Source organism: Andrena cerasifolii, chromosome 7 (assembly GCF_050908995.1).
Source record: "Andrena cerasifolii isolate SP2316 chromosome 7, iyAndCera1_principal, whole genome shotgun sequence".
NCBI classification, from domain to species: Eukaryota; Metazoa; Arthropoda; class Insecta; order Hymenoptera; family Andrenidae; genus Andrena; species Andrena cerasifolii.
This window is the reverse complement of record NC_135124.1, coordinates 11,383,051-11,396,728: the sequence shown is the minus strand read 5'-3', so window position 1 is coordinate 11,396,728 and position 13,678 is coordinate 11,383,051. Positions and strand designations below refer to the sequence as shown.

General features: G+C 47.3%; 2 protein-coding genes and 1 long non-coding RNA gene across 4 annotated transcripts in view; 2 read left to right on the top strand and 1 right to left on the bottom strand.

The window, feature by feature from the left end:
• Positions 1 to 591: 591 nt before the first annotated feature.
• Positions 592 to 4,412, top strand: LOC143371572 (uncharacterized). The gene is made up of 3 exons (XM_076816870.1): positions 592 to 1,236; positions 1,370 to 2,131; positions 3,932 to 4,412. The coding sequence occupies exons 1-2, from the start codon at positions 985 to 987 to the stop codon at positions 2,114 to 2,116; spliced, it is 999 nt and encodes a 332-aa protein (XP_076672985.1). The 5' UTR covers positions 592 to 984; the 3' UTR covers positions 2,117 to 2,131; positions 3,932 to 4,412.
• Positions 4,413 to 4,549: 137 nt separating this feature from the next.
• Positions 4,550 to 13,678, bottom strand: part of LOC143371574 (uncharacterized) — a 38,382-nt gene continuing 29,253 nt past the window's right edge. The window contains exons 3-4 of one of the 2 annotated variants that reach the window (XR_013086045.1): positions 11,425 to 11,630; positions 9,596 to 11,256 (exon numbers count right to left, since the gene is read on the bottom strand). This is a non-coding gene — a long non-coding RNA (uncharacterized LOC143371574). Of the gene's footprint in view, positions 5,571 to 9,595; positions 11,257 to 11,424; positions 11,631 to 13,678 lie in introns of those variants that run through there. The other variant, XR_013086046.1, reaches the window with a different exon arrangement.
• Positions 7,114 to 7,711, top strand: LOC143371193 (cytochrome b-c1 complex subunit 7). The gene is made up of 2 exons (XM_076816144.1): positions 7,114 to 7,346; positions 7,516 to 7,711. Exons 1-2 carry the CDS (start codon positions 7,114 to 7,116, stop codon positions 7,709 to 7,711), a joined length of 429 nt encoding a protein of 142 aa, XP_076672259.1.

The following is a 13,678-nucleotide window of genomic DNA, read 5'->3' as shown; positions in this document are numbered from 1 at the left end:
CCTAACGTTGGCTTCGCGACGGGGTGAACGCGAGTTTCCTTGGAATTCGTGAAAGAATCGCAATCAGGACGTACAAGGGAGTTTGATTGAAAGAGTCGAACACACTGACACGCGAATTGAGGACCTCTGTTTCCATCGTGGTCATCGAGATACGAGCGTTAATTGGGAGGGGACAGGGAAAATAAGGTGGATATTAGCAGATTGAACGGTAAGATCGCTTGGGGATATGGGAAATTGCGAAATTGTAATATCACTTGGAATCCTCGCGTTCGACGTGACTGTTCAATAGTTGCAGCTCGCGCGGAGGGTCAGAGACAAGTACGGCGCGTTATGATCGGGAAACGATAAAGTTTCCGCGAGAATTTTGCGAATACCTCGGCCCTGGCGAAAGAGGAAGCAGAAAAGTTGCATGACAAACGACGATAGTTGGTGGAAAGTTTTGGCCTTTCCCCCCGGGAAAGTTATACCCTTCTCGTCGATACGAGCACGTGCCGCGGCTGGGGGCAAAGCTGATGCTCGATCTGCCAGAAATCCTGCTGCCGCTGTAAGAATATTTCATACGGAAAACGTTTCAAAATATTTTCGTAGCTCTCGTCGAATCGCGTCTCGAATCCCAGCTTCGACTACCACCGAACGTCTCCTCGCGGAAATGTCCTCGAGGTGTCAGTTCGCTTGGCAGACAGGCCCATCTGTGTTTGACTTGATCGTCAGCCACCGCCGATCCCCTAAAATTCCAGCTACCCATCCACATTTCCGCGGCTCGCGCGATTTTTATACACTGTTTGATCGTAGCCAAGACGTTACAAGCAGACTGTGTAAACGATCGGTCGGTGTTCGATGACGCTGCGAGCTTCGATATTTCATCGTTTGCGCAATGATTCCCTTCCCAAGTAGCTACCAGATCGCCCATATAAACGCGACTCCGAACGGGAACACCTTAGACATCGAGTGACGGGATCGAAAGTGCCAGATCGAGGGATCACGATGAAGATACGCCCGATATCTTATACGTTCCTCGTCGCTACGCTCTACGTCGCCTGCGTTTTACCAAGAGCCGCCTGCGACCGGCAGACGATTCACGATGGCGTGCATGGGAAGCCCGAAGAGCTGAATCCGAGCCAAGAGAATCCTCTTCTCTATGGCGGAGTAATTACATCCGAGGACCAAGCTGTTAACACGGTTTACAGAGGCTTCTTTGACGAACTTGCAGCAGTCCCGGGGAAAAACGCCGACCAGGTAACTCCGATTCAACGACAATACGAGTTAATTACTTTCTCCCCATTGCTTCCCCTTTCTTGCCGTTTGAGCATCACTCGTCTGGAAATGACTGTACACCGACAGCGAAAGAAACGACTTGACTTCTCCTCAGGTGTCGACGATTCCCCGTGCCACGAACGAGGATTTAGGGGAGGAGCTCCCGTTGGACGTCTATTTGGGATCGGAAGCTGTAGGCTCGGAGCAGAACGGCGAGGGAAATAGGTCAGCGGGACCTCGAAAATTGAATCGACGATCGGTGGTCGCGTTGGAGACGGGAGGAGACAAGGATCGACGCGGCACGCTCGCGCCCGATTCCGGATTCACGAAGCAACCCTTCAATGCAAACGACGAACTTAGCCCTGATCCGCGAGCTGAGCCTCCCTCTTCGTTTCCCACGGCGGATCGCGGCGAAAGTCAACGTTCTACGGTGCACTCGGGCGAGCAAGGAGACGCTGCTTCGATCAACAATGCCGAAGGGAACTCTCTCGAGCCTGGCTTTCAGATAACGTTGCAGGGCCGAGTGGAGGACCCCATCAGCTACAGGACTATATTTAGCAATCAACACTCGGTGAATATTCCTGGTCTGTTGCGAAACGGACCCCGGGAGGACTTCAGATTCGGCCTGCCAGGTCAGCCTATTAGGAGGATCGTTAACTTCGTGCTGGACCGACTCGCGGTGCCAAGGCCTACGCACTCTGAGGTGTATCAGGGCAACGGTAGGCTCCCCAGAAGACTGTTCGATCATGGAACAGGCGTGGTGAGCAATGCGAGGGAGAATTTAGAGTCTACCGGAGCTGGAATCCACAGGGCAGTGAAGCTGGGGCCGTTGTCTGTAAGCGTCGACGTGGGAAGGCAGTGATCTACTCAATTTCTGGTGAGATCACATAGATACCTTCTCCATTAGGCCTTTCTTTCCTTTTTCCACATTTGATAAAGTAACGGCCGATTGTATATATTGTTACACTGGTTCGATGGCCGGAATTGGTAGTTTGATAGACGTTTGTATCGTCTTAATCCTCCTCGAATAAGTAAACTGTCCAGGGTGGATCCAGGAACTCGATCGTGGGAAAAGGGTATCGAGAACTGTCGAGTCTAAGCTAGCTCCGGAACAGGGATGGTTTCAAGATAAAACCAAGGAAGCCTGCGGGGGTGTTTTCGCGAAGAAGGTATCGCGGTGGATAGAATCGAGGGTTGGGAAAGAGAATTGTCTGGTTATTACACGCCTCGTCGCCCGTCGAAGCGAGATTTCTCGACGATCGGACCGAAAATGTCGCGAAAAGTGTGGCGGCGAGCGGGTCGATGAATCCCGCCACGTGAGCGGGGCTTGATCAGGATTGATGATCGACGGGCAGTTGGGCGGGCGAACGAATGGCAAACAATAGTTCGCATTGCTGGTTAAAGTTGGAGCAATGCTGGTTAATTCACGGAACGGTTTCGGTTGCTTAATTACTCATGCCCCGACACGCAGTGCATATTTGACGAGCGATTCCGTAACGCATTAATATCCAGCTGATTACCGCTGGTAACTTCGGCTAATCAAATTAATTGGCGGCGATTCTTGCTGTCGAGCAGCGAATTAAATTAAACAGGATCGATTAATAATATGAAATTATCCAGTCTATTTAATTACTGCCGCGACGACCAGCGTGAAACCGAACGCCGCGAAGTGAAAGTATGTTTGCTCTCTTGTTAAGAATATTTGCGAATTTTCACGCGGAGTCCCAGGAGGAAAAAGGTAACGGCCCCGTGAACGACGATGAACGTCGCGGGTCAATGGGGAATCCTGCGAGCATATTTGCTTCTACTGCGACGCGGATTATTTTCCACGGATGATCCACGCTTCCCTGGTTTATTCGCCCACGGTCGAGTCGTAACTCCCGCTAGAACGGAGCTGGAAAGTCTAATTCCAAGATCATAGTGTCTCCTCGAGAGAGCATCGCGCGGTGCTCTCGAATTACTTTGCCTTGCCGACTGGGGGAAAAATCAAGACGCGAGAAGATACTGGGTAAACTCGTAAAAGGCCAAGCACCGACCCCGAACCCCTCCTTGCAAATCGATGCGTCGAGGAGGCACGGGAATTGCTTAATTCCCCTGAGCAGAGCCGTTGGTGTAATCGTTGATACTTTTACGCACAGTTTTATCGGTTCTCCCTTAAAACCGAGGATAGGTGTTGGTAAAAAAAGTTGAAACGCTTACCTTGGAATATGTGGAATCCGCGTAAACGTGACCGACGCTCACTTCTGCTGCTGGAGATTTACTGGAGAACCTCAGCTGGACCTTCGGTGATTCATTTCTCGCGGAAAATGTGGCTGGTACGAGGGTAGCATTCGAGAGGTGGACACCTGGAAGTTCTTGTCTTAGAACCGTGCTTGTTAAAATGTCAAATCTTATGCCTGCATGAATTTCCTTTGCATTCTTTAACGTGGCGTGTTTTTTTCCGGGACCTATATAAGCAGGGTATTTTATTTTAATTGAATCGGAAGAATACCTTTGAAGCTATAGACGGTATAGAAAAATGTTTGAGAGAAAAGTTCTTCCATGCAGGTTTTTTAATTTACTGGAGAATCGTATCAGGGAATGGTACTTACTGTGCAGAAAACTCAGTAGCTTGAAGCAGTTATATTGGGACAATCTATATGCCATGTGATTCAATGTGAAATTGGTTATTTTATAGATGGAATAAGGGAGACGTGAATGTAGAGAGAAGAGGAAGAAGAGCGAGGTTGCAAGTGATCAGCATATGGCAAATAGTATTCCGTGGAGTGCAGCTTCTAACAAGAACGATTTTGAGCCCTCTGCTTCCATCAGTCCGAAAAGTTGCACCTCCCATGAATATATAAATAATTATAATGTGTATTCACCTTGAATTATATTTTGTGTCTCATTTGTATATTTAGCAGCCAGGAGAACTGGATATAATGTATCACCGAAATGGTTGGAAATAACAAATAAAGTGTAAAGTAGTAAATCATACTTATATGTCTTGTTCTTGAGCATTGAGTAAACAGTATTTAAAAAATGATTTAAAGTATAAATACGTATGTGTGTGTTAGTGCTCGACTGTGTTTGTATGTATGTTCGACTATAAATTCGTTGTATTAAAAAAAGAACACAAAAGATTCTCCAAAATAAAATAATTCCTGAATCAACAGAAAAATACCAAAAATAATAAATAAAATCATGGAAAAAAGAAAAATAACAAAAAAGAAAAACTTGAACAAAACAAAAACTTTCTACGTCTACGTCGTTAGCTCTAGGTAACGCTAAAAGTATGTAAGCTTAATATAAAGTTTGTTACAAATATTTTGGCAATTTGGTATTTATGTAACTTAAGAAAAACGTTGACTTATAGACTTGTCGACATCAATACTACGATTTCGGTACCAGCAGAAATAATAGTTAAAGGAATAATATTAATATTACCTTGTTTTATTACACTGTCCCATTCAGAAACACCGATGTCCCTTTCAATACAGCTAATTTATGAAAGGGACGAAACACACTTTTTTAGAAAGCGAAAAATAAGACATGTAAATATAGAGAGAAGCTTAATAAGACTGTGTACTGTTATGACCAGATAACTGGTTTTTTCTAATGTTACCAATTAGAACTCGAATGGTTATTTAGTGTTATTACTATCTGGTCCTAAAAAAATGTCCCTTTCATCCACCTCTCCTCTAATGGTGTGTGAAATGATGTGGGAATATTTCGACAATCTTTACACTAAAATTGTAAGGAACTGTAATAAAAAAACACACTTTTCCGTTTAACCCACAGTCATCTTTTCCTATAATTGAACCGAGCGTGATCAATATTTCGCAAGTCGAAATACATTTCGCAAATCGAAATACATTTCGCTCAAAAAGCATTCCGCTGTGTACATGTAACAGATTAAGTTTTGTAAGTAGAGAAATCTCATTTTATCACTGACTTAAATAATAACCCGAGGGATCTAAGTTGACTACAAAAATCCCCGCACCTGCTCTCTGCACGCTCCTTCATCAGCACGTTTTTCCATCAGCCCGCACCACCTTCGCAGCATCATATTAGCACCCTTCTGTATCCAATCCCTTCACTGAAGTCGAACAATTTTCCTCGTCGACTTTTTCACGCACACCAAGGCCCAGCAGGGTTCCCGATTGTAAACGATGAGAAACGATTTTCCACGGCGTTCCTCGCTCCATAGATGCCACGCGTCACCGCCGTCGCAAATTCGCAGCAGTCGCAACGGGAGCGTCGTCGACGTTGGCTAAGAAATGGGGTCCCTTCCGTTCGAAACCAACGGGACGCTCGTCGACGGGGATCTGAGCATCCTGTAAATTGCATGCATGTTCGCCCTGACATGTATGAATTACGTCGGTGGAAGTAGCACGCGGCAGACGGCCGAGGAAACGAAAAATGGGGGACCGGGCTGGAAAAATAACGGTGTCCGCGACTAGGATTGTATCAACCGCTTGTAAACTTGGACTTTCCGTTCGTAGAGAAAGTCCGATCGTCGAAGAGGCACGCGCGAGCACGCTCCTACGACGAATAGATACGAAAACTCGCGTAGCACGGCGAACGATAGAGGGTTGGTCACCCTCTGCCAGTGGCACGTTACCAACGGACCCGCCGACATAAATCCTCTTCCACCCTGTCTCTCCGTTACGTGTAATGCGCCGCTGTAAGTGTACGCGCGGCTGATCTTCCAAAGGAAACGCGTCGTACACGCGCACCATCGACGCTCCCCACGGCCCGAACTCTCGCATAAATCGTGGAAAACTCTGTGAGAATAATTACCCGACTCTTCGTTTTAACGTGTGCCGCTCGCCTGGTTCGCCTCCATTCACTGCTGCATTCTAATGTTCACCGCTAGACTCGCAGTTGGGATTAGACGGAACGACTGACCAAGCATTGACTATACTACTGAAAGCGCCTAGCCATCGGTATCTCTGACTTCTGGTCGCTGGGAACCGTGTAAATAAGGTTGCGCAGTTATTAATGGGTTGAACATTGAATTTGGCTTCTCTGCAGTTAGTTACTGACAAGTTTCGCGAGAGATATGAAATAAATATGACACGAAATGAGGAGGGAATCGGGGAAAGTTTCTGTACCGAGAGTTTCCTGCATCCTACATAATCCAAAATTGCTACCTAACGCTTCGCGCGCTAAAGAAAAGAGACAAGTTGCTTCCAAACACAAAGTATTACAGCTCCTCCGAAGCATTTCATTTCCCTTTAAGAAAACTGGGAGGAGTTTACGGCGTAATAGACGTACCTCCGATCCAACGAGACTCTAGAAGTTGAATTTTAAACAAAGTTAAGCTTTCCTCCGGATAATCGGGTGCAAAGTTGGCGAAAGTTGATCGACGACCATCGCAGCGCTTTTCATGAGCTCGGTGGGATCGCTTCGCTCCAATTTTTTCCCCTGACAGCCGGCAATCTTCTCGGACAGTCTTGGCGTTTACTGAATATAAGAACGGTCCTAGCGTAACGGCGTAAGGAAGAAAAACAGAGGAACAGGAGGAGCATTGTCTCGTAATGACAGACGAAACTGCGGCAAGTTCTTTCGAGACTTTTGGTCGCGCTAGTATAACAACCATTGCAAGCTTTGAAGTCGACCAATTCGCAAAGTCTGTCTCCCAACTACGGGAAGCTCTTACGCGAAATCGAACCGTGGACTCCGTTCGCCATTAGCCGCAAACTCGGGTAAGATCAATACAAAAGTCATAATCGTTCGCGAAAGCTTTGATAGCCCTGACGGCTGAACACTGGCTCCCCTCGATACGATCGAGAGACACGCGACGATCGATCCCTTAACTGTTCTGTCTGTGTCAATTTTCTCCGAGGTTAAGTTCCACCGCTCCAATCTGTCGCGATGTCGAGGCTCTTCTCGATGCTGAAAGTGCCCAGGGGCTCGATCAAAGGGAATCCAGCTACCAAAAATCAACGGGATGGATTCCATTTCGCCCTAAGGAAATTCGCGTACAACTGGTCGGGCTTCAACAGATACGGGTTGTACAGTCACGATTTGTTCGACGAGGAGAATTTGATAGTGAAGGAGGCGCTCCGTCGGTTGCCCACCGACGTGCTAGACGCGAGAACTTTCAGGTATCCGCTAAAATATTCCCACCCGCTAATCGCCCGTAATTTGTTGACGTATTTCCACACGGCATCCCCGCGGCAATATTCGCGTTGATTCGCATATTTGATAGAAACTTGCGAGCCCACCGACGAACTATGTAACCCGCGAGTGGCCCGAGCATTCTGGAATTTCCAGGATCATACGAGCGGCTCAGTTAGACTTCCTGAAAATCCATCTGCCCAAAGAAAAGTGGCTCACTTTCGAGCAGGACCTGGCGTACCGATACCTGGGCGCCTATCTGGAAGAAGTGATACAGGAGAGAAGGGAGATTTACGAATTCGGTTGCGTCAATTACAAGAGTAATCACTGGCCCGCGTTCGAAGTGAAGTGAAACATGGAAGATCTTCTGTATTGCTCGAAAAGCTGTAGTATTACGATAACTCTATGAAAAGCCTTACCAACCGTGACTTATCATTAATGATATTATCAGTGAATACACGCACGTAGGCCTAGTACAATTCCAGGGAGACCTACGTGCACGTTTCAGAGATCAAGCTTTCACACAGAGTCGCCGGAGGTAGGGAAGCCCTCTAGCTCGTCCCAGCCCCGTCGTCCATTCTTAATTCGCGCCACCCTTAAAGAGCACACACGGTCCGAGGGGGACGCGCCGGCTCGAGTACGAATGACGGTCTTGATGATAACTTCGTTATCCCCTAGCCTTAATTATGGGCCGCGCATTCAAGTGGCTGCCGCTGTAAAGATGTCACTCGAGATTCGAAAGTTATTTCTTCAAGTGCGCCGCGCTGCTGGCTTCAAGAGGCTCCTTGAAAGTCTACCGTGACTTAGACAGGATTCCGCGCGGTTCGCTGGGGTTCAAACGTTAACCGCGAATGCTTCCGCAATTGCACGTTCGTCTTTATGGGAGAGCGTCTCCGTCTGCCGCGGGCTCGTAACCAGCGCGATATGTTTTCTATCCGCAGAGAAGCTCGCTTAATTAGTGGTTAATTATCGTCGATACGCGTTCCAGCTCTCGATTTCTTTGTTCGCTCTCTGGATGTGAATAGAGGCGTTGAGGGTGTCCTTGCTCCTTCAAACAGGTACCGGGAACTGGGTTTGGATTGCCAGTGGGCATTTTATAAGAGTTGTCGATCGAGGGTATAATTCGTACGGTCCTAGTACCATGGAAATTCCCAGTCAGCTCGGTAAATGAATGCCCATATGAATTAACAGCGGTGCCTTTAAAACTTCACGACGTTTTCGAGCGTGTGACAGGCTTTTGTCGCCGAGTGGATCAAAGCGTGCAACGACGGGTGATTTTTCATCTCGGTGTCGCCTCTCGAAAAAATCCATGACTGCCCCGAGGCACGGAGCCGTGTATAATTTTCATCGGCGGTCGACTTGTTTTAATACACTTAGTCCCGCATCGCTTGTCCTTTCCCTCCTCTCACATTTTGCACAGTTACTGGTTGCAACGACAGTTATATGGGGGCGAAACGCATCGCGGGAAAGTTGGCCGAAGTGCAGGCCTTTTTCCCGTCGAAGCTCCACCGATACTTGGCGGACTTGACGCGGAATATTTCAGCCCCCTGAAAACACTTCGGGAAAAAACGAACGGGGCGTGAGTAATGGCCGGCCAGCGTCCGTCAGCCCGATCGCGGGGAATTTTAATTACGAAATCGCGTCCGCGTGGCGACAAAAAGTTGGCGAGCGACGGGCTGTCGTCGGGGCGAAATGGCCCTGTGAATCCGCGCCACTTCCACCGGGCGTGCAACGGGACCATAATGTAACCATAAACTCGCTGGGAATGGGATTACCTTAATTCCATCGGTGCTAAATAAGGCGTTCAATACCCACGGGACGCACGATTGTACTTTATAGAGTGGCGACGGCAGCGCGTCCGTTTATTCGGCTGGAAGCAAGGGGGAATAATGTTAATTCCAAACCACCACTTGGATACTTAACAAGCGCCGTTTTCAACAAGTAGAAGTTCACTGAAGGGAGCGGCACCGATAACTCCATAGTTTTAACGACGTCCCTGCCGATCGTCGTGGACTAAGTTTCGATTCCATTCGGCTGGTTTGCCCCGCGATTTTATCGCATTCACAGGATTGAAATTACGGATTCTTTTGGGGACTATCGACCCTGATAAGTCTGCTGAGAAGTAGTGTCTTCTGTTCCATTTTTTTTCAAATAAACTCGAAGACCAGGAGTGGTTAATATATGCAAGTGACTCCCAGTATTTCAACGTGGAATGTTTTCTGACTGTTATCTTGAATCGAGGATTATTCAAGCTGGGTTTCATCTACTTGAACCAGTCGATCTTGAAGGAAAGTTGGTGATGCAGTAACGTTGTATTTCATTTGAAAGCGTAGCAGGAAGCTTTGTGAATCAAGCGAACGCGATTATATTGCACTGGCGCGTTACCATAAGACGTCTTGAACTTTGGCTTTGGTGTAGAGTAGCAGTTCATCGTTTTAGGCTCATTTGCTCAGGTCGAGGGGTATCATCGAAGTTTCACCAAGAAACTCCCCCTTCCTCTCACGCCTGCTCCACTGGAAGCGCTTGTGAAACTAGGAGAAGGTATTCGCAGATTACACGATCGATTAGCGCGAAACGAGGCTTTGTCCGAGATTGAAACTATACCCAGTCAGATTTGCCTGATATCGATAGATGGACGCTAACAGGATATATTCCAGCTGATCGAGCTTGACAGCAACACGCTCCTCCGTGCTCTAATTAACGACCGTCTTGCTCGCCGATGAATAGAATTTTATCGCCCGGTTTCGTTTCGTTTCGTGCGCGTATTTCTGCTCCCTCGGCGCGCTAGTACTCATGGCTTATTTAAAAAAACCAGGACGAACCGAAAGGTATCTTACCTGGAGGGAAATAAATTTTTCCGAGGGGACAGAGGATCTGATTAGCCACTTGTCTCGAGCGAACCGAGAAATAGCGTGTTCCTCGCAATGCGAGCAGGGATAATAAACGCCGGCAGAAGAGGGAGCATCTTAATTTATCCTTTGGAGTTAAAACAAATCCTGGCTGAAAGGTATCAGCCACTTCCTTCCCTTCTTTCTTTTCGCGAGGCGCGCGCATTCTGCACGTATAAATATCTTTATTATATCCATCGCCGGCGCGGCGGATCATTATACAGCAGACGGTTTATTAAGAAGAAGAGCTTCCCTTCCACCGCTATTTCTCATGGCGTTCATTTGCATACATTGCAAACTTACTTCTCATTCCTGTAAATTCATCCGAACTTGCAGTACCTTAATCAGAGAAGAATTACAGGAACGAGGGGCAGTTTAAATTGCTCCGAGAAATGATTACGCGCGAGAAGAAGATTTAGAACAGTTAAATACCCTGGAAGATTACTTGTTAATCATGCTTTATTCCTATTGAGGGTTCTTAACGTCGTGAAAGTACGATTGTAGCGCAATATTTCTCGCGCCTTGGGCGAGGTAAAGCTCATTGATCGATCGGGGCTTCCTTTTCCATGCATTACTATTAAATTTCAAAGTACGACGAAGCCTTTCGTGTTACATGGAAATAAGAAGGCTTGTGGCTTCTTCCGAACAGATCAAGGAAATTATAACTGCAATTTTAAGATGCAGTTTAAATTCCGAATGAAATCGCAGCAAGATATGTACACGGTTCGCGAGGTCGTACGAACTTGGATAACTTTTGCTCGACGCAGCTTTTAAAACAATGCACGTGTGTAATATCTCCTCGTAAAGTTACGGGGAGATATAGTTCAGTCAGCGGTTTCCGCGCCGCGCCTAGCCCAGACGATCTGCTCCCCTTGCTCTCGCACAGTGCCTTTCGCGCGCGCCAGTAGTACAGATCAATCATATCTTCCACTACCTCGTATCTTTCAATCCGTGCATTATTTTCAGACTTGTTTCGAGCAACGGTTCAAAATGCATCAGGACCGAAAACCTGAAACGAAATAATTTTTTTTTGCCCAAACGAGTGTATTAATAAATGCGAAAAACATTTTTTAGGATATGTTATAACCTCTTCTTGTAAAAAATTCATAAAGATCACATATTTTTGGAGCGTTTTGACCGGAAGGTCCCCTTAAGAGCGGTTGCGAATTTTCCTTACCACGAGCAACGGGGCTAGTGGAAATACGCTGCATTTCCGATACTGTGCAGCGCTTCAGCTCACACACCGCGAGTATATACGTAACCCCTCGAGCACCCCTCGATCGTTCTCGAATCGCACGAAAAAAAAAGGTCCTCGGTGAATCTGTATCTCCGGTTTTGTCGCACAGTTACATCGACGACTGAAAAATCGATGTTTTCTTTCGGCTGAAAATGAAATGAAAACATAGACCGTGGTTTCGCGGAAATTCTCGATGCGCCGCGTGTTTGTTCTGCGTTATATTTTTAATATACGCGGCGGTTTTCTCGGTCGTATAAATTCTCGCAGCAATCAAACGGCGTTCGCGGACTTTTCCACTCTGCCCGGTAAAAGTTTCCCCGAAGGAAATTCATTCACTCCCCCGGCTATTGCAGCCGAAGGAGATCGCCCTTTAGGCTCGACCTGTATCGCACGGCGACGAAGTTTCGCCGGCGTTTAATTTGAATAAATAGGTTTCGAAGAAGCAGAAACTTGGCTGGGCACGTACGCGGCAGGTTGAATAGGCCAGCGGGATCAGAACCACTTTGGAACAATGGAGCAAATGCAATTAATTCGGACAGGGGGGCTCCGGGCGCGAACGCAATAACTATTGCGGGCGTAACTTCCTGTAAACAGGCTCAGGGATCAATTTCATCGGCGCACGGTTCCGTGACAATTTTTAATAGCGCGTCGGAAAGTTGTCGCCCATCGACTGGTGTCTGCCCGCTGTCCCGACCATGTTATTAAAAATCCCTGAAACTTGCGGAACCGCTGCCTGAAAGCTTGCTTTAGCAATCGAAGCGCAGCGTGGATTCTCGCGGAGTCGGGCACGTCTTGCTCTTATTAGTTCGTTAATTTAATTGTTCGAAGCGAGAAAGCATTAAGCCGACATGCGAGTCTATGCGGGCTGATGTAATTGAATTGTAACGAGCCCTCGCGATACCTATGGGGATTCCTTGGAGGGCAGATCGTTTTGCGCGAGGCGGAAAGCGCGGATGGAATTTCAGGTAATAGAGTTTTGGAAAAAAACGACAATCGGCGAAGCAATACTGGTCTGTGTGCTCGGTGGAAAATGCTGTCTGACACAGAGAGGGATGTAGTGGGACGTAGATGGTACCAGGCAAGGCCAAGGACTTCCATCGACGTCCCTGTCTCTTAGGAAACTTCAGTGGCCCTGGTTCGGACGCGAAGTCAATAATTGAAGGGTCGATGGTCAACGAAACGGACCAAGTGCTCCTAAAGTAGAAAACTGAGGGTTTTCGTCGACACGCCAGAAACGTTACTTCGTGGCAATCGACGCTGATCGAAACGAACCGGAGCGGAGGCGGGGGATATAATCAGGCCAGCTTCTATGCGGAAGTGTGCGTGCGTATGTGTCTTGCGCGAGTGTTTCAGCCGGTGTGCAAATATAAATTCGAAAGGGAACGGTTTTGCGGCAAAGTACATTAAACGACGACCATAGGAACGGGGAATGTTATTAAAATTCGTGGACGGCCGTGTAGCTGTATAAATTGCACTTTTGCGAATTCAAGCGAATCACGGGGAGGACTTTAATTAAACGTGACTCCAACAAGAAGCCTCGGACCGGGGTGCTTCCGCTTGTAATATGTGCGGTAATAAATTCTTGACGTCGATGTTTTCCTCCTGCGGGCAGACCACGGAAAGGGTAATTTCGTCGAATAAAGTAAATCTGACCGGCGCTTCGTTGCACGCGGACCGCGAGGCGTGCGGTCTCCTTGGCCCATGAAATGTTCGAAAAAATGGACGGGGCAGTGGGTAACAAATGTGGCGTCGTTACGGTACAGCGTGTCACGTGTTTTATGAATTTCATGACCGGTTACGCGGAAGAGCCTCGTAATCATCATTTATCATTTTATTCCTGTAATCGAGGCCCCGCATGGAACGGGGGCTAAATATAATTTTCCATTCTCTTGCAAATATTCAACTGCAAGTTCCTTCACCCGTTGTGGCATTTTTATGCCGCGATGTACTCTTGCAACTACTTAGCTATCAACGTTTCCTAGTTAATTGAGCGCCATGGTTGGATCCTTTGAAGCATTCCATGTGACCTCGCAGTTCCGTGGCTACCTTGAAAGTAGCAGTGGAATCAAGCATACTCGTGAATGGTAACCATTTCTGAAACCAAGTCCCTTCCGGTACACCTACGTAGTAGCCACAAAAATGTGTGTTTCTGATGGAGTACATATGGTGGCCTTTTCATTCAGCCAGGTTCTCA